The sequence below is a fragment of the Talpa occidentalis genome, unplaced genomic scaffold, assembly GCF_014898055.3.
Source record: "Talpa occidentalis isolate TD23 unplaced genomic scaffold, MPIMG_talOcc4v2.1 talOcc4.17, whole genome shotgun sequence".
Taxonomy (NCBI): Eukaryota; Metazoa; Chordata; class Mammalia; order Eulipotyphla; family Talpidae; genus Talpa; species Talpa occidentalis.
In genome coordinates, this window is record NW_023601754.1 from 36,435,826 (window position 1) to 36,456,536 (window position 20,711).

The 20,711-nt window shown below is 35.5% G+C and overlaps 1 protein-coding gene and 2 non-coding genes across 11 annotated transcripts in view; all 3 read left to right on the forward strand.

Annotated features, from left to right (window-relative positions):
* Window positions 1–20,711, forward strand: part of CNOT1 (CCR4-NOT transcription complex subunit 1) — a 96,835-nt gene that overhangs the window by 51,594 nt on the left and 24,530 nt on the right. For 5 of the 9 annotated variants that reach the window (XM_054697078.1, XM_037516433.2, XM_037516436.2 and 2 more), the window contains exons 16-25: window positions 108–259; window positions 10,122–10,272; window positions 11,529–11,730; window positions 12,707–12,853; window positions 13,847–13,971; window positions 14,196–14,482; window positions 15,360–15,438; window positions 17,262–17,492; window positions 17,825–17,965; window positions 18,854–19,033. In XM_054697078.1, the coding sequence (XP_054553053.1) occupies window positions 108–259; window positions 10,122–10,272; window positions 11,529–11,730; window positions 12,707–12,853; window positions 13,847–13,971; window positions 14,196–14,482; window positions 15,360–15,438; window positions 17,262–17,492; window positions 17,825–17,965; window positions 18,854–19,033 (1,695 nt within the window). The remainder of the gene's footprint in view (window positions 1–107; window positions 260–10,121; window positions 10,273–11,528; window positions 11,731–12,706; window positions 12,854–13,846; window positions 13,972–14,195; window positions 14,483–15,359; window positions 15,439–17,261; window positions 17,493–17,824; window positions 17,966–18,853; window positions 19,034–20,711) is intronic. The other 4 variants (XM_054697079.1, XM_054697080.1, XM_037516434.2 and 1 more) reach the window with 2 other exon arrangements.
* On the forward strand, window positions 10,570–10,705 carry LOC119250618 (small nucleolar RNA SNORA50). Its single transcript, XR_005126356.1, has one exon. It is a non-coding gene; the product is annotated as a small nucleolar RNA SNORA50 (small nucleolar RNA).
* LOC119250617 (small nucleolar RNA SNORA46) lies at window positions 19,837–19,971 on the forward strand. Its single transcript, XR_005126355.1, has one exon. It is a non-coding gene; the product is annotated as a small nucleolar RNA SNORA46 (small nucleolar RNA).

A 20,711-nucleotide genomic window follows, 5' to 3' on the forward strand; every position in this document is an offset into this window, starting at 1 on the left:
TATATTCTGCTTTTAATACTAGTACTAGTCTTTAATCTGAAAGTAATTATCCTTACTCTGAAAACAACATCAATTTCAAATACCCTAAGAGACTTTCTCTTTTGCAGGAGCCTTTTATCCAGGCATGTATGACTTTTTTAAAGAGACGGTGCCCTTCTATTTTGGGTGGACTTGCCCCAGAGAAAGATCAACCCAAAAGTGCTCAACTTCCTCCAGAAACTCTGGCAACAATGTTGGCCTGTTTACAAGCTTGTGCAGGGTAAGAAAGCGTGCTTGGAAATGACTAGTATTGGAGTTCTGTTGTTATACATAGTGATGATTTGCAGAAAGAGGTTGAATGATGAAAAGTGACAACAATGAGACAATCCAGTGGTTTTTTTTTAAAAGTCCACAGTATTTACTATTTAAAGTAAATTTTATCCATTTTATTTTTTCATCTATGAAATAGTTAAATTTTTCGTTGTTTCGCATGTGAACAGTCAGTTATCACAACACCAGTTGTTGAGAAGACTTGTCCTTCCTTTTTGAATTGCCTTCTAAAAAAGTCGTCTTCCAATAATGTGTGGGTCTATTTTTGGACTCATGTCTATTCCATGGATCTGTATTTCTTACATAATTACCACACTGTCTTGATTACTATTCTTATTTACTAAGCTTTTTTATTGGTGTGAGGCCTTTTCAGATATTTTAGCTTTCTGGAGCCCTTGAATTTCCACATGGATTTTAGGATGAGCTTGTCAGTATTCACAAACCCACAGGATTTTGATGAATATGTTGAATCTTTAGACCATTTTAGGGAGTATTACTGATTTTACAATATTAAGTCTTCTAATTCTTGAATTTGGGTTTTTCTGTTTAGGTCTCATTTCTTTCAAGGATCTTTGTTGTACTTTCAGTGTATATCTTCAACTTCTTTTGTTATATTTATCAATCAGTATGTTAATGTAAGTCATGTCATCTTCATTATTTTATTTCTTCCTTATCCAAATCCCTTTTCTTTTTTCTTACCCAGCTGCTCTAGCATGAGCCTTCAGTTTAATGTCAAATAGAAGTGGCCAGAGCAGACATCCTAGTCTGATTTTCTGTCTTCTTGAGTATGGGTCAGCTGGTTGGGAATCAAACTCAGTGGTGATAGTGCTGAGATTTAACCCCTGAATCATCAGGGAGGCCCTTGTACTTTTTTAGAAGAACCAACTTGTGTTTTTTTCCTCTGTTTTCCATTTTGTTTATTTCAGTTCTAAACTTGGTTATTTTCCCACCTGTTTATTTTGGATTTAGGTTGAACTTATTAAAATTTATTAAGATGGAAGATTAGAGGTTTTATTTTGAGATTTTTCTTGTTTAATTGGGTTGTGACTTTGAACTTCCAAATGCTTGAAGTTTGGTATGTGTTTTTGTTTGTTTATTTTATTTATTTATGCATACAAGAGCTGGGGTGTAGGCCAGAAGTGCAGGGGCGGGGGGCGTGAGAGGATTCACCAGAGACAGAGTAGGGAGCAGAACAGGCAGGTTGACTGAAATTCACTGCAGAGGGGAGCAGTGAGTGAGACAGGAGAGGTCTGCTGCACCATGTGGGTTAGCTCTCTGGCCTGGGGATCAAAAAGTGCTGCAGTGGCTGTGGACAACTCCATAGTGCTTAGGCTTAACCCCTTGCAAGGGGCCCCTATGTGTTTTTATTTTTATTTGAAAGTATTTTGTAATTCTTTTGACTCACTTCTTGTCAGAGTGTATTGTCTATTTTTTTAAGAGAAAAGGCCTAAAAGAGGTTTAATAATAACATGCATATACCTCCTGTGAATTTACTATTTAGACCTAGTAAAACTGAGTGACTCCTAGAGTTTGTTGTTTAATTTCCACATATTTGTGAAATTTTCTAGTTTTACCTTTGTTACCTTTTTTTACCTTTTTTACCTTTCTAGTTTTACCTTTTTTCTAGTTTTTAGTTTCATTCCATTGAGGTCAAGGAACAGTTTATTTGATTTCACACTCTTAAATTTATTGAGAATTATCTTATGTCCTGTCATGTTAATATTATGGAGAATTTTCCATGTGTACTTGAGAAGAGTGTATTCTGCTGTTGAGTAGCACATTCTCTATATGTCTGTTAGGTTAGTTAATTTATAGTATTGAAGTGTTCTGTTCCTTATTTACCTTTTGTGTGATTCTGTTCTTAATTTTCTAAAATTTGAGATATTACTGACATAACATTGTGTAAGTTACACAGTATTTGACCCATATATTGCAATATATGATTATCATTGCAGTGCTAGCTTAATAGGTATCATTCCACATAATTGTCTTTTTTGTGTGTGGTGAGAACAATTAAGTTCCAGTCTCAGAAAAATTGAAGTTCATGCTATAATATTATTGACTATATTATTGAAAGTATGGGGTATGGAAGCCACCAAGTATTATTTTTAGATTCTTTTTCCCTTTTTATTATAAAATGTTTTACTTTCTTAAAACTTTTTTCCTTAAAAAAATTTTTTTTTGCCTCTAAAGATTATGTTGTCTGACATTGGTGTAGCCATTGTAGTTCTTTTGGTTAAAGTTCACATTAACCAAATAGCATAACTCATTTTGCTTTCAAATCATGGGTGTCTTTCAGTCTGAAATCTGCCATTGGTTTTTGTTTATTTATTTTCAAACAGACATATAAAAGGTTTTATTTCTCTCATGAAAAGTCTGTAGTCACCACAGATAGAGATACAGATAGAGTCATTGCAGAATGTTTATTCCTTCTTTTTGCCAGCAGTTGAGGGTGGGCATGAAGTTACTGGTCCAGATAGTTATTGTGTCACTCATGATGGCCATAAATTTTCAGGCAGCTATGGAGGAAAAGAATGACTTTTATTTTTAATCCATTTTTGCTACTTCTGCTTTTTAATTAGAACATGTAATTAATAAGTCAGGTTTTATCCCTGCCATTTTGGTATTAGTTTTTCCATTTGGTTGGTTCTTGTATTCCTCTACAAATGTCTTCATTACTGTTAAATGTGTATTTCCTGGGGTACAATTTTGAGTCTTTTGTTTCTTTGACTATATGTTGTTTTTTTCTCAGTAGTTTACCCTAGGTATTAAAAATAGCATTTTAACTTAAAACAATGTAATTCTGACTTTCACTAAGTTTCAGCAGGGTGCAAAATTTTCTCATAGCTGTGTTCCTTCCTTTCTTCATTGTGCTGATACCAAGTCATTACATTGTGTACCATCAAAAGATTTATTGTTACCTCATATTGTCCTGCAAATCAAGCAGAAGGTAAAAAGATTATGAACAAAATATATTCATACTGTATATAATGTTCACTTTCTTGGTACTCTTTCCATATGGATTTTAGTATTGGGTAGTATCCTTCCATTTCAGCCTAAAGGATTCCTTTTATTATTTTTAGGGCAGGTATGTTAGCAATGAATTATTTTTTGTGTATCTGGGAATATCTTAATTTCTTCTTTGTATTTGGAGGATAGTCTGTTGAAGTTTTCATTTCATTTATACCTTTTTTTTTTTTTTAAGATTTTATTTATTTATTTATGCAAGCACTGGGTACAGTCAGAAGCGCGGGAGGGTGAGAGAATTCACCAGAGCCAGAGTGGGGAGCAGAGCAGGCAGAAGGACCGAAGCACACTGCTGAGGGGAGCAGCGGGCGGCAGGAGAGGTCTGCGCGCCATGTGGGACCCTCCTCTGGTGGCCAGGGAGCAGCCGGGGATCGAACTGGCGCCACAGAGGCTGCGGGCAGCTTCGCAACCCAGCGCGCAACAGCTGCACCACCGGGGAGGCCCTCATTTATACCTTTTAACTATTTTTTAATTGCAGTAACATCAGTTGTCTTGAACATATTTAAAATAACAGACTTACCAGTCTTTATTAAGTCCAGTGTTTGTCTCAGGAACAGTTTCTATTGATAGCATTATTCCTTTGTGTGTGGACCATTCTTTGTTTTGTTTCTCCACGTATCTTGTAATTTTGTGCTTGAAAACCAGAAGTTTTAGTATTTGGTCAATCTTGAAATCAGATCTCTTGCCAGGTTTTGTTTTGTTGTTGTTGACTTTTTCTTTTTCTTTTTTTTAATATTTTATATAATGCTTACATCATTTTTCATTTTTGCGCAATGTATGCATTTTCATTTTGGTTAGATTCCCCATACAATTGCACCCCCCTTATTTTGACCCTAATCCTCCCCCCCGCCACCCCCCAGTGTGTCTCTGATTTATAGTTGCTTGTTGGGGTTACAAGCGATCATGCTCAGCGAAATAAGTCAGAAAGAAAAATACCGCATGGTCTCACTCATAGCAGGAATTTAGAAAACCTAAATAAGGGACCAGGAGAAAGACTAATTAATACAAAGTAAAAATCAAAATGGACTTTTTTTTTGTTTGTTTAGAGACATTTTTAAACTAATTTTGTAAAGTCTGTGTTCTTTGTCATGTTTTGGCCACCTAAGTCCCTGCTTCTTTAGCCTTTTTCCAGCCAAGATTGGCCAGATTTTCTTAAACCATGGAATTTATTAGCTGCTCTTTCCTTTGTAAAACTCTGCAGGTTGAGACACATCGTCAACATTAAGGTAGTCACTAGAGAACTCCACTTAGCCTTTGCTTTCTTCTTAGGCAGAGCCTAAAGGTCGATTTGAGATAAAAGCTTGGTTCTGCCCAAGTATTTAATGAGAATGAAGTAGCTTTAGATGTTAGCACAGTCCTACATCTGTGTGAGACCTTCTAGACTCCCCCCAAATAGAAGTTTTTGTACATCCCACCCCTGGGGCACTTATTCTCAAGTGTTCTTTTTAAACCTGTTGTTTGAGGAAACTATTATCTTCTACCTCAGGTAGATAGAAAGTTAAAACAACTGCCATTAAATGTTTTCTATGGGGTCTCCCCAATGGTGCAGCGGTTGAGCACTGGGTTGCGAAGCTGCCCACAGCCTCGGCAGCGCCGGTTCAATCCCCAGCTGCCCCCTGGCCACCAGAGGAGGGTCCCACATGGCGTGCAGACCTCTCCTGCCGCCCGCTGCTCCCCTCAGCAGTGTGCTTCGGTCCTTCTGCCTGCTCTGCTCCCCACTCTGGCTCTGGTGAATTCTCTCACCCTCCCGCGCTTCTGACTGTTCCCAGTGCTTGTATAAAAAAAATAAATGTTTAACAAACAAACAAACAAACAAACAAATAAATAAATAAATAAATGTTTTCTATAGATAACTCCTGAGAGGAAGGCTATTTGTGTTGAACCAACTCTTGGACAAAGACAACATTGTCATTGTGGCCTCACAGGGAATCTTCATATAGGTGAAATCAATCACAACTCTCTTAGAATCAGACTTTGAAAATGTTCTAGCTGTTTTATTCCTTTTCTAGAGCTAGTCAAGCTGTTGGTTTTCACTATGATGTGGGCTTTTAGTTTTTAGTGCTGCTATGTAGTTGATAAGGGCGCTTGAGAATGAGGAAAATTAAAGTGCCAGAGTTAACAATTTTTACTAAGGTACAGTCATCATTCTATAATAAAAGCTTCACCTGATTTTTCTAAGACTGCTCAATTGTCTTTTTTTTTTTTAATCATTTTTTTATTTTAAAGATTTATTTATTTATACAAGCACTGCGTACAGTCAGAAGCGCGGGAGGGTGAGAGAATTCACCAGAGCCAGAGCGGAGAACAGAACAGGCAGAAGGACCGAGGTACACAGCTGAGGGTAGCAGCGGGCAGCAGGAGAGGTCTGCGCACCATGTGGACCCCTCGTCCAGCGGCCAGGGATCCAACTGGCGCTGCAGAGGCTGCGGGCAGCTTCACAGTCCAGCGCTCAATGGCTGCACCACCGGGGAGGCCCTGGTTAATTTGCAAAGTTCTGAAAAAGTTGCCTCTGACTTTTGCTAGTTTTCAAATTTCTTCTATGGGGGAGAGAATATTTGGAGATTATTACTCCATCATTTTTGCTTAAGTCCTATGTTTTTTTTTTTTTTTTTTGTAGAATATGAAGCATAATGAAATGAACACTTTGATTCTACTGAGTAACTTAAAGTATAAGTAACCTTTTTGAAAGTTACCTTTGTCATTTTTTTAATCTTGTTTTCTCACCCTTCCCACATAGATTGCGAAATTTTTTACCTTTTCTTGTTTATAAAAAAAAAGCAAACCACATTTTTCACATGTTTGTCTTTAAAGTAGTGTTTCTCAACCGGGGGTGATTTTGCTCCCTCAAAGTCATTTGACATTGTTTTTCTTATAATTGGAGAGAATTGTGCTATCATTACCTACTAGATTAGAGGCCCGGGATGCCGCTAAGCAACATGCATAGACTCCCACAACAAATTTCATCCAGAACAGAGTGCTAATTGTGCCATAGTTGAGAAACTTTGCTATATAGCTTCTAAATATTCTAAAATTTTTAACTTTAATAAAAGTTTTCCCTTTCACATTTATATATTTTTATCTGGAATTTAACGTTTTCTTGAAAAACTATGTGTTATTAAAATTGGGTAAGATGTTTTCCATTTATATGTAGAGCAGTTTACTCAACTCTGGGTTTAGAATTCTTCCATTTATATATTAGAAGTACCTGTCTTTCAAAAAATAAATATCAAAGAGGGAGAGTTCTAACTAATTGATAACAGGAAGTAATTATAATGTGGGGTATAGTCTTTAGTGGATATTAAAAGTTGGGAGTGAATATTTGATAAACAGGATAATTAGATAATTTCAAAGTATCACCCTACAAATTATTTAATAATCAAAAAGGAGGGGGAGTACTAACTTGTTCAAATCTAGCGTATTCTACTTCAATGGTATATCATGTGCCCTATGATAAAATGCACTGAGAAGAAGAAGTGTAACTTACACGGTAGGCCTGTCATAAGTACATAACCTGAATTTGAAATATTAGACAAATTCAAATCAGTACTACACTTTTGTCTACATGTCTGTATTTTATAGATGGGCTGTGAAATAATTAAATTAAGCTTTCAAGAAAGACAAAAACTGATGAATTCTTCCAGATTAAAGACACTAAAGACATGTGATAACTCCACATGATGGCGTAATCCTGATACAAGGGAAAAATAGTACTGAAGGACATCACTACTGATGTTTGAATGTGGCCTATTTTATTTATCACTGTTACTAACTTCCCAGTCTTTATTACTGCGGTTAGGTAAGAAAATGACCTTATTCTTAGGAAATAGATAGTGAAATATTTAGAGATAAGGGATAAATATTGCCTCTAAATTTTTAAAATTGGGGGAGGAGGTATGGGTGCAGGAAGAAGGTAGGGAATATAGCAAGAGCAGTTATACTCTTGGGGAAATAAACTAATTGGTGAGTGAAGTGTTTATGAGAGTTCCTTACAGTATTTTTCCTCTTTTAAGTTTGGTATTGTGTCAAACATTAGTTTTTTGAAATAGTAAGGAATAGTATTTTAATTGACCAAATTTAGCAATTCTAAGATACTCACCTTTTTAAATATTTTTTTTTAAAGATTTTTAATTTAATTTATTTATTTATACAAGATATATTTATACTGGATATAGTCAGAAGCGCGGGAGGGTGAGAGAATCCACCAGAGCCAGAGCGGGGAACAGAACAGGCAGACTGACAAAGTACACTGCTGAGGGGAGCAGGGGGCGAGGCAGGAGAGGTCTGCATGCCATGTGGGACTCTCGCCGGAGGCCGGGGATCGAACCAGCGCTGCAGAGGCTGCGGGCAGCTTTGCAACCCAGGGCTCAACCACTGCGCCACCAGGGGAGGCCCCCTTTTTAAATATTTTAATATTTCTGAAATAATGCATCTCATTGATTAGCTCTTATAGTTAGCCAAATTATTTTCTTTTTGTATAGTATATAATGATGTGGCTTATCATAACATTTCAGATTCAATTTAACACATTAATGGTTATCTATTGCTGTAGCATAGGCATCCTGGAATAATTTTTTTTTTTAATTTTATATGGTTTTGTCTTTGGTTGGTTTTATTTTTATGCTATAACAGATACGGTTTCAGAGTCAACTGTACAACGAGGTACATTTAGAGACATCTTCCTTATCTTTTCTCTGTTCTATAGGTAAGGTATATTAGGTATATATATATTTTTTTTTATTAACATTTTTCCATTAAAAAATACACACCTGTTTGCATGTTTCCCTCTTCCCTGTATGTAGAAAATATATGCTCTATTGTGTTATTCTTCTTTCACTTGATCATATATTCTGTAGTTCATTCCATAGAATTAGAGCTTCTTTAATCCTTTTAATCACTGCATAGTACTCCATAGGATAGATATTTTGTGCTTTAGTGAACAAGTCTTGATTGGTGAGCATTCTGATTGTCTTCACTCTTACAAATTGTGATGGCATTGAATAGTATTTTATATTTATCATCTTTGTTGGTGTACATTTGTGACCATTACAGGTGGAACTGTTGGGTTAATGGGAGATGCATGTATAATTTTGTTAGATACTGCAAAATTTTCCTCCACAGGAAGTCTGTTATTTTGTATAACTACCAGTAGTGTGAATGCCTGTTTCCCTTAGCTCTGCTGATGGGGGATATGCTAATCTGAAACATGAAACATGGTATTTCCATGAATTTTTAAGCAGCTTTATTTATTTATGCATAGAAGAACTGGGGTCTAGGCCAGAGTTGGGGTCAGCGGATTCACCAGAGACAGAGTGGGGAGCAGAACAGGTGGATCCACTGAAACACACTGCTGAGGGGAGCAGTGGGTGAGGCGAGAGATGTGCTGCTCCATGTGAGTTACCTCCCTGGCCAGGGCTCAAACTCTTGCCACAGTGACTGGCAGTAGCTTGAAAGTGCTGAGACTTTAACCAGGGAGGGCTCTTTTCCCGGAAGTTTTAATTGCAGGAAAGGAGCAAGTATTTTGAACCTAGGTAACATTTTGAAATGATGGTAGAGAGAGCTATTTGTGTGGTTAATATTTTAAATACCTGTAATTTTTTTAAATATGTTTTGGAAATTAATAGTTCCCACCCCCCCCTTTTTTTTTTAAAAGGTAAATGAGTAGACCCATACCTTTTAGGAGTAGATATCACAGTTTTCTCTTGTCTGTCAATGTTTTTCTTCCTTAATTTAATGAGTGAAAAAGTACTCATTATTCATAGTCCATGTTTGTATACTTGTTTTTTTCATGTTGTCACAAGTAAAAATTTTGCATATTTTGTTGTGTTGATTTAATGTAAACATTTATTTGGTACTTTTAACACCCTAGTCTTTTTTTTTTTTTTTTTAAATGTGAAACAACTTTGCTTTTCTGAGTGACTGCTTTTACTTTTAGTGCAGGTAGTAAGATTTGTAAATTTTAGAAGGCATGATGATCTAAGACAATACCAATTTCTGGTAAATTTTATGAGTACAGGGGTTCCATAGTTTTCTGAGACAGCAATACCCTAAGATAGAAAGATCAATTTTCTATTTCCTACTGTTACATTTTAAGGATCATTCAGTTCTTTCTCTGTGTACCAAATGTAGTTACTATGTGCATGGCATTTTAAAGCTGTCTTTGACTATATTAGCCAGTATTAAAAAATTACTGTGTTTCCTTTGGTATGTTCATGTTTTGACAAAATTTTAAATAAAGTGTTTAAGGGTATGGCATGTTTCTTGGAATATTTTATTTATTTATTTTTAAAGATTTATCTATGCATACAAGAGCTGGGGTACAGACCAGAGATGCAGAGGGTGAGAGGATTCACCAGAGACAGAATGGGGAACAGAACAGGCAGACTGAGTGAAATACACTGCTGAGGGGAGCAGCAGGCGAGACAGGAGAGGTCTGCTACACCATGCGGGATGCTCCTTGGCCAGCTGGGGATTGAACTCGTGCTGCAGAGGCTGTGGATTGCTTCATAGTGCGATGCTTAACCCCTTGCGCCACCAGGGAGGCCCCTCTTGGAATATTTTAAAATGTATTGGTTGTACTGTACACAGGTGTAGTATCAGAGATGCAAATTAGATACTTTTGGAGAGAAAACCAGAAATTCCTAATGATTGATGATAGATGGAAAGACACCGGATATGGTAGAAATTTTGTCATGTGTTCTAGCAAGTTTTCGTTATTAGAAAAGCATTTTTGTTTATCTAGGTGTTGTGGGGAAATAACAAGTGATATTTTTAACTTCTTTCTTTAGGAGTGTTTCTCAGGAGTTATCAGAAACCATCCTCACCATGGTTGCCAATTGCAGTAATGTCATGAACAAGGCCAGACAACCGCCACCTGGAGTAATGCCAAAAGGACGACCCCCTAGTGCTAGCAGCTTAGATGCCATTTCTCCAGTTCAGGTAAATGAACACCACAATTGGTAAATTTGCATTTGATCGTAGACTTGATATAGAATAAACTTCTACATCATCATTAATAACCTACTCAAAGGCCACTTTGAATTGATTATGTTTTATTTAACTGCATGTCTTGAATCACTCCTGTATTTTAAAGGAGATCCATAAATAGGCATTGTAGTTGAGAATAGATTTTAATCATTAAATAGAACGTGACTGAGAGGAAAGATACAAACCAAATTATTTTAGGTGGATGGTAAGGATTTCTTTTTAAAATGAGTATAACTAGACTTGAGAAATAAGCACTGCCTTTGAACCTGATATGTCTTGTTTATAGCTTCACGGGCCAAGCAGCAGTGCTAGAGCATAAGGACTTGTTATAACTGGGGCTCTTCAGCTTTCAACTGAACTGCTCTTTTAAAAACCAGGTACATTTCAGTTACTCCCTGACACCAACCATCCCTTTCTTTCTGGGAGCAACATATTCCATTTCTATTTTCAGTTGCATTGAATGGCAGTCAGAATGGGTCTTAGGAAAAGGAAGGTATTTAGTGATTCTTCAGTGACCACTTCATAAAAAGGCATTTTGCTTATCATTTTCTATAGCTGCGAAGGTCTGAAGTAGTGCTAAAAATATAAACTAGGAGACTTGGAAATACAGGTATTAATATTTTTTTTTTTAAATCTTTTGGTTAATAGCATACCTTTTTGGTTGGTTTTTGTTTTTTGTTTTTTTTTTTTGTTTTGTTTTGTTTTGTTTTGTTTTTAAGTAGAACTGTTCTTCAAACCCAGGATTCTCAAATTTAGACTAGATTTATAGATTTATAATTTTTAATGCTTGTATGGTGCTGAAAATAAAATAACATACCATGAGAATTTTTTGTTTGTTTCAAAAGGGATTATTGCAATTTGTTAACAGCCTAATAACTGTCCCATGTCACTACTAAGTGTTTAGTAGTACTACCTACCATGGGCCAGTTCATCTTAAATGTTATTCTTGAAGTTTGTAACCTTCATTGTTACTCTCATGCTTCGGCAGGGGCTAATAACTCTTTAAATGTACTCTATGTATGATATATTAATAGCATTTAAAAAAAAGACCAACATGTCTGACTTGATTTTAGGACTTAAATATCATGATTTGTGTGAAGTTTTGCACCTTAAGAATTCAAAGAAGTTTGCTAAAAATTACTTTATTTTTGTGTCATATGTTTTCACTTGAGGTATGTTTAATATATTTTTATAATGTTTTTCTTTAGATTGACCCTCTTGCTGGAATGGCATCTCTTAGTATAGGTGGTTCAGCTGCCCCTCACACCCAGAGTATGCAGGGTTTTCCTCCAAATTTGGGTTCTGCCTTCAGTACCCCTCAATCACCAGCAAAAGCATTTCCACCTCTTTCAACCCCAAATCAGACAACAGCTTTCAGTGGTATTGGAGGACTTTCATCACAACTTCCAGGTAAGAAGGGGCAGTTGCAGGGTGCAGATTATTTTTGTTAGTATGATCAGGTGTATAGAGTCACTGTGATAAGGAAACTGCTTAAATTAAATTGTGAAAGTTACTTCATCCTCCAAAGTGGGAAAAAGGAAAAACATGTTAATGTTGTAGAATTGCAATGAAGGTAAAATAAGTTGAATTATGCATTAAGTACTCTATATTATCAAATGATAGTCTAAATAGTAACAAGTGTGTCAATTAAATAGTGTAAAGGGCTTTGCCTTAGATCAAGAACTTGTAGCTTTATGAATTGAAAGGTTGATAAAGAAAGGCAGAAAATAATTCCACACATCATACTCACTACACTTTACCTATCTCTAAAAAGCAGTCATTTTTATAAACTATTTTGGCTTTTAATGTTGAAGTAAAGGTTACATTTCTTACAAACTCACTTCTCCTAAGCTTCTCTGTACCATTTATCTCTAACAGTATAATTTTAGATTACTTAAACCTAAGGACTAAAAAATATTGTGCTAACTCTGTAACCTGGTTAACATTGCTTTCTATTATGGTCTTGGCCTTGATTATACATTTAAACTAAAGTTTAAATGTAAGATTCTATGTGCTAGTGTTAAGAGGATTAGGGAAGCCCTTTCTCACACTATCAGGTAGAAGCTTGGAAGTATTCTCGATTTTAAGCAGTGAGGAAAGCAAGCCCAGTTGTTATTTTGACTTCCTTATATCACATGTGAGTAGAGTTTTTAGAGAACTCTTACCAAGAATGTAAATGAACCATTAATTATAAATGCTGAAGAAATTTTGGCGATGTCTATTTTTTACTACTCTTAGGAATTTAGATTCTCTATAAAATTGAATAGACATTGTAAGAAAATTAGTGGAGGACCCTGACTTTAAGTAGGAATTGATATCTAAGATACATATTAAAGTCAAGGATATAAGTAATGATAAGATTTCTGGCTGCCTTCATTCTTTCTAGTAGGTGGTCTTGGTACAGGCAGCCTGACTGGTATAGGAACTGGGGCTCTTGGACTCCCTGCAGTGAATAACGATCCTTTTGTACAGAGGAAATTGGGCACCTCTGGACTGAACCAGCCTACATTCCAGCAGAGTAAGATGAAACCTTGTAAGTGGTAGTGTTGTCTGTGATTGTGAAGTGTGACTGATGCACATGCAGTTTTTTTACTCTATGTTCAATAGTTGTCCCTAGAGTTAACATGGACAGAAACATCGACTTCATATATTGTTAGTAGGTCCTCCTAAATAAGTGGAAGTAAATTAACACATTTGATTTATGAAAACAAAAACTTGAGGTATCACTCCACCTTTGATCTAGATTGCCAGAACAAAATGACACTTAATAAGAGGTAATCATCCTATGGGTGTTATCCTAAAAGAAAGAAGTAAGTATAGTAAGAGAAAAAAACATTAGGTGGTTAATTAATTTTAAGGTAATAGTTTTATTTTATATATATATATATACACACACATATGCTTATAGAATACGCCCATATATATAAAATAAAACCTCCAAAACAGTTTTTAAAAGGTTAACTTCCTTAGTTATTATCTCATAATCAGAGAAGTCTTTTTTATGAATATATTAGTATCATTGTCTTATAAATCTCTCTCCTGTCATTGGGACTAAATATTCATACCAGATTTGAAGGGTACCAATGACTTGCAAATGTTAGCATGCAAGGCTTGTCTGAATGTTATGTTTTGTAGCATGCTTGTGTTTATATCAGTCTGTCATGCCACATACATTATTAAATCTTTATGTTAAATGTGATTTTATTATAAAATGGTAGAGACTTACTAAACTTGAGTGAGATTTTTTTGAGGGTAAATGCATCAGGGATTTACAACTAGGGAATTTTCATGATGTACTTAGTTCTCTGATGAAAAAAAGTAATAAGCTAGAGCTACAGTTGTTAGGACAATTTTGTTAAACTCTTATGTCTACTTAGAACACTTGGATATTGAAATTGCTACTTAATACTTTCTTCAGTTCTTTATTTTTTTCCTTCAAAATTTAAAACTATATTGGTCTCTGTGTGTTTTGTGGAGGAGTAGAGAAAGCTTAAATGTCTACTGGTTGCTTTTCTGTTTCTAACAGCGGACTTGTCTCAGGTATGGCCAGAGGCAAACCAGCACTTTAGTAAAGAGATAGATGATGAAGCAAACAGCTATTTCCAGAGAATATATAATCACCCACCACATCCAACCATGTCTGTTGATGAGGTGAGTACCCAGGATGATCCAATCCTTTGCTTAGGTAAATCTTGAATAAATGCTTTTTTCAAGGTTTTTAGAGATCCAGTTCAAAGTGTTTCGATATTTCTCTGCACATTTTCAAACATGTTTCAATACTTAACAAGTTTATTGTTAAATATTCTGCTTAACAGTATTTCTATTAAAAATGTTTGATCTTTTTGTGTGTGTTATTTTTACCTGTCTTTTCGCAGGTATTAGAAATGCTACAGAGATTTAAAGACTCTACCATAAAGAGAGAACGAGAAGTATTTAATTGTATGCTGAGGAATTTGTTTGAAGAGTATCGGTTTTTTCCCCAATATCCTGATAAAGAGTTACATATAACAGCCTGCCTTTTTGGGGGGATAATCGAAAAAGGACTGGTCACTTACATGGCACTAGGTCTGGCCCTGCGGTATGTTCTCGAAGCCTTACGCAAGCCTTTTGGATCCAAAATGTATTATTTCGGGATTGCTGCACTAGATAGATTTAAAAATAGGTAAGTGGATAGGTTTCCTTTAAAGCTTCTCTTTTAATATAATGAGAAATAATAACTGTCATTTGTCAATTCTTGGTTGGCCCCCATCATCATACATATGTAAATTAATCTTAATGATTATGAGTACAAGTAATGAAAGCCATTAAATTCATTCTAATTACCAACTAAGTAATAGGAAAGATAAAAAATGAGATAGTGGGTTTTTTTTCTTATTTGTTTATTGGGGTATACTTTATACAATGAAATCTGTCATTTTCAGGTGTATAGTTCTTTGATTTTGATTTTTTGACAAATTTATATACTTAACCACTATCAATATCAGATATTGACTATTTCTATAATCCCTCCTGCTCTCCCTTTGTGGCTAGTATTCTTCCCCTAACTATGTCTCCTGGCAGTGACTGATCTGGGTTGTGTCTAGTTTTTCCGGTGATATTTAAATGGCATCATACACACAGTGGATGACTCTCACTTCTTGCACTCAGCATGAGTGTCACTGCATATTTCAGTAGTTTCTTTTTATTGCTGAATAGTAATATTTTATTATATGGGTTAACTACAAATTGTTTTTCCATTTACATTGTCAATGAACATTTAGAGATGTTTCCAGACAGGGGTTCTGCTGTTTCACTAATTTTGAGTAAACTAGTTCCTCTAGAAAACAAAGATACCACTTTCTAATATAAAAGGGATGAAGTTCATAAATATTTCCCCCTTCTACTTCTATGTTGTTCTCTTTGACGTTCTCTATAAATAAGATATTTCATAGATAGGATGGGAGAGGTAACCCACAATGGCATTTGGAAGAAAATTTATGGTAATTGTGCGGCTTTTGTTCTTAAATGAAATATGAATGAATGAACGGTTTTGTTGGCAGATTGAAGGACTATCCACAGTATTGTCAGCACTTGGCTTCTATCAGTCACTTTATGCAATTTCCACATCATTTACAGGAGGTAAGTGTCTTTAAAACCTAAAGCCTCTCTAGAAGTTGAAAAGTTCATTTGTTGATTTTCAATTTGCTAGAAGTGGCATTAAGAATTCTTAGTGATTGATGTTAATGATTGTTGCTCATTTCGCTGCTTACTAATACATGGAAAAAAAGTCACTGGATGATGTCTTTTCTAAGCAGATTTTGTAAAAGACTTTTACCTAATATTATTAAATAATAAATATCATTTAATATTGTTAAATATGATACCCTGATTCCAAAAGGGATCTGATCTGAAATGGGAATTTTAGATTAAAAATAGGTTTTTTTTTTTTTAAATCAAGTCTTTCTCTGATTTACATGTTAATATGAATCAACGCTATTTCGTATAAGGCATACCAGTGTTTATTAAAAATACAGCTTTCCTGCTACCTCCTTGGATTTATTTGAGGCACTTGTTAAAATGGAAAGAAATGGATGTAGAGACTATACATCTTTAAGCCACCTTGTGTTGATGATTCGTGAACTTTTGTCAGCTATTGTTTTTGTGGCTGATTTTGAAGTTGCTTGGTTAACATTGTTCATACCCTTGTCTTGCCTTTGGTCTACAGTCAGCTTATAAAGAAAACATGAAAATTGATTAATCTTTAACTATTTTACAAAATTAAAAAGCAGATAGGTGGCTTTATAACACCCATTTTAAGGAATCAGAGATCAGAATTTGATTCTACTATAATTCTAAATGCTAATTTACTCCAGTGTTTTCTGCCTCATCATGTTGGATTTGTGTTTTCAAAAAAAGGGTTACTGTGATGGCTTAACCTAGGAATCAGTGGAGTGTGGGAGGCAGGATATACTCAGTTAAGGGAGAAGGTTGGGGAAATATGCAGTAACTAGCATACTAAAAACTACACAGGAAAGCAGGGTTTTGAAAAGATAGGAAGGATTGTTGGCCAGAAGCCTGCCACAGTAAAATGTGTTTGGAATTCAAAACTGGGAATGTGGGCTTTGGAGAGAGATGTTGTGGAAATAATCACACAAAGAGCAGTGGCCAGTGGTCCCTAGTACTCGTAACAAGATAGCTAGAGAGAGAGGGTGTGTGGTCATTGTTTATATTGCTATACTTGGCCAGTTTAAAGACTGTGCTTTCTTTATTTTGTCCTTTGAATAAAATTGTTGTATGTTTAGATAGTAGTTTTTGTTTTGCCAGGTAAAGACTATTTAAATAGTATTGGGAATCCTATATCCTTTCTCTAATGCACGAGTGTGAAAGGGAGGTTTATTGATCTTTGAAGCGGGTGGGACAGGGAGTGGGGACAGTTTCTAGAGAAACTGCCTAGAACATCCAATATCATTATTTACCATCCAGATGACTTGTCTATATATATATACATTCGTGTTTTTATTTAGTAGTACTAGCTTTACTGAGAGATACAACTCATTGCAGTGTGATTTTTAGGCATTAGGTTTCTTATCAGCAAATAAATAAGAGATCAGTTTACTATATAAATGTTTAGATTATAAGGATTACATGTATTAAGGGATTTAAAAAATTTATGTATAGGCAACTGTAGTTCCTTATTTAGGAATTTGTTTTGCTAGATTCTTTCTCCCATAAATACTTACAAAATATTCAAATACTTTAGCTCCTAAGGAGACCATGGTATTCACTTGTATAGTCACTGTGTGGGAATAGGGATTAAGATAGGGCAAGAAGTAGGAAGATAGATAAGTGAACAAAAGTAATCTGAAATGATACCTACCTTCAAAAGCAAGGGGAATGTAATTCAAAATATTCAATTCCTATTAACTCTTTATTAATGTGTTTCCCTTTCCTTACCCCTATAGTATATTGAGTATGGACAGCAGTCTAGAGATCCTCCTGTGAAAATGCAGGGCTCTATCACAACCCCTGGAAGTATTGCACTGGCTCAAGCCCAGGCTCAGGCCCAGATTCCAGCAAAAGCTCCCCTTGCTGGTCAGGTTAGCACCATGGTAACCACTTCGACAACCACCACTGTTGCTAAAACGGTTACAGTCACCAGGCCAACCGGAGTCAGCTTTAAGAAAGATGTGCCAGTAAGTAGGTTTATCTGTTTTCCTTTCCAGGATTTGTTATTTTGTTGTAGTACAGCCAGTAGTGACCAGGTATTTTAATTTTATTTAAACAGTAACACATGCCTACTAAAAAAGGTACAAAGACCAGCATTTGGCCCTTTATATCTTCCTTTCCCATATTTCCCAGAGCAGCCACTATAAATAGATTAACATAGATCCTTGCCAAACTTTTACAATATATAGTCACACACACCACGTGCATTTTTGTACTTAACAATTCTGTTTACATTATTTCCTGGGATTTGTCAAGCCAGTATTTCAATTTGTATATTTTATGTACTTTATTTCTATAGCCCTCTATTAATACTACAAATATAGATACGTTGCTTGTGGCCACCGATCAAACTGAGAGAATTGTGGAGCCCCCAGAAAATATTCAAGAGAAAATTGCTTTTATCTTCAACAATCTCTCACAGTCAAATATGACTCAAAAGGTGAGCATGATATAATATCACTGTGTATTCATTCTTGTTTTCCATATTGAATGGGGGAGTTATTTTTGACATTCTGCACCCTTTTTAATACTCTAAAGGTAGAGGGGTAATAGAAGCAAAATGAAGGGAATGTGGATATACCACTAGTGGTTGTGGTTTTAGTAGCTGTTAAATAACACTTGTTTTAAATGTATTGTTTTGCAGTGAGTTTACAGGCTTTCAGTAACAACCTTGATACCATAATGATAGCAGGTTTCACCAGTACTTCTAGTCTTAACGCAGTTCCTCCCAATGACCATTCAGAGTATTTATTAGGTACCTGATAACTGAGGTAGACTTTGTGAAAAGCATAAGGAATGATGTTTGCTTTATGAGGTTCTGTGCTAAGACATTTGAAATTACCTGTTTTAGTCACAGGGTTACTTTAATAAATGAATTTTGAAGATATAACACAAGAACTGTCTTTGAAAATCCTACCAGAATTAGAAGAGTAGTTACAGACTTAAGAGATGATTCCTGGAAATGGAAATTTAGGAAAACATAGCTCTGGTGATAGTTCTGTTAATGGCAAGTTGTAAATTTATTCTCTTTTGGTCAAATGGAGAGTGGGGTGATGGGGCTGAGAAACTACTTTTTTTTATAATTTTAAAGCTGAAAGTGATTATAGGTGTTCAGTCCTAATCACCCACAGTTTGAGGCATGACTAACTGTAATGCAGAACTGAATGCACTATACTTCATAGCATCTCTGCCTTGGGGGGAAGATGGAGCATGATGTTTGTTGTGTAATTATGCAAAGGGTTATGTGCTAAAGTTAGTTCACAGAAACAAATTATGAAACCATATTTATCATATTTTGTGTACTTCCCATATTATGTTGGCTAACCAGGTTGAAGAACTAAAGGAAACTGTGAAGGAAGAATTTATGCCTTGGGTTTCACAGTACCTGGTTATGAAGAGAGTCAGTATTGAGCCAAACTTTCATAGCCTGTATTCAAACTTCCTTGACACACTGAAGAATCCTGAATTTAACAAGATGGTTCTAAATGAAACCTATAGAAACATTAAAGTAAGAGTTCTTCTATTTCGTTTTCAATTACTGCTTTGAATATGGAAATGTGTGATTGTTAAGGTAAATTGTTAAGGTGCTTGCTGTTTTCCCCATATTTGGTGTTATCTGTCTATACTAGGTATCTATGAAAGTTGCCGTAGAGTTTGTTTCAGATAGAGAAGTGAATTTCCTGAAGAAATTCTGTTATAGACAAACTATGTATGGTTTACCTTGAAAATAACCACTCTTCTGAATTTGTTTTCAACATTCCTTGCATCGTTTTAAACTTTTATCATCTGTCCACACAAACAATACTGCTTTGCACATTATTTGTATGGCATCACCCCTTGGTTTATTATTATTATTTGCAATATGCTTTTAGGTCTATTCCCTTTTTTTTTTTTTAAACAGTCCTATAGAAATCCATTCTATGGACTTAAAATTCTAACAATTTTTAGGTTGCTAAAAACTTGTTATTATAAAAACAGTGCTGCAGTGAATGTTTTCACTTACATGTTAAAAGGCAGCTATCTCTGAACTCCAGATCTGTTTGTAGGATAGCTCTTTGGATTCTCATAGTTTGTCAGACTCATCCTAATGAAATAACCCTTGTTTCATAAAATTTAATTCAGTATTTTAATGTCTATTTTAAACAAGTATTTAAAATAGTTAAACAAGTGTTTAAACAGTATTTTAAACAAGCATCTTCGTGCACTTGTTTCTTTGGAGGAATAGCTTTTTGAGAAATTTTGAGAAATTTGATCTAGAATACAGCTGTGATCGTTCTTGGCTGATTACCTTGGGACATTGCCTTAGGAACCAGCACTATATTTAAACTGTGGATGGGAATCTCCCCCATTCTTGGTTACGCTGTAGTGCAAAAGAATTCCTGACTCTTCTTTGCACAGCTGACTTTTTGCCAATCAGCTGTTGGTATACAGAGTTAAGGAACATCTCTTTATTCAGCCTTTATTTAATAGCAAAAATGGTTGGGATTTCTGATAGTTTCCACATACTCTGGAGTAAAATTCCCAAGATCCTTTCTACACAAAATTTTAAATATAGTCAAAGGTTAAGAGGTACCATGTAGTGGAGAGGGATGTGTGGGAAGCATAAGCATGCTCATGTGATGGTTCTCTACCCCCGAGGAAAGCAAATACTTAGAAAATTAGTAAAATGGATTAGGTTTTCTAGAAGTATGAGAAGTGTATAAACAGTATAATATACTGTATTTTAGAAAGTTATCTTAGATGTTTCCAGAGATGTGTAGAGACCTAAGTTGTGCTAAAGATTGCAATAGATACTGTAGTCTTGGTTACATAAACCTGTTGTCTTAAAAGACTTTATTTTTGCATAGAAGAACTGGAATGTAGGCCAGAGGTGTGGGGGGTGAGAAGATTCTCCAGAGACAGGTAGGGAGTAGAACAGGTAGATTTATTGAAATACACTGTTAAGGGGAGCAGCGGGTGAGGCAGGTGAGGTCTGCTGTGCCATGTGTGGGTCAGCTCCCTGGCTGGGAATCAAAGTCAGGCCCTCGCTGTGATAGCGCCAAGACTTAACCCCTAGGCTACCAAGGAGACCCAACCTGTTATCTTAAGGCACACACAAGGCACAGTTAAAGTCTTCATTGTAATTAAATTTACCTCTTCAAAGTAGATTTGCAAAACAGATTAGCTCTTCAAAATAGATCTATGTC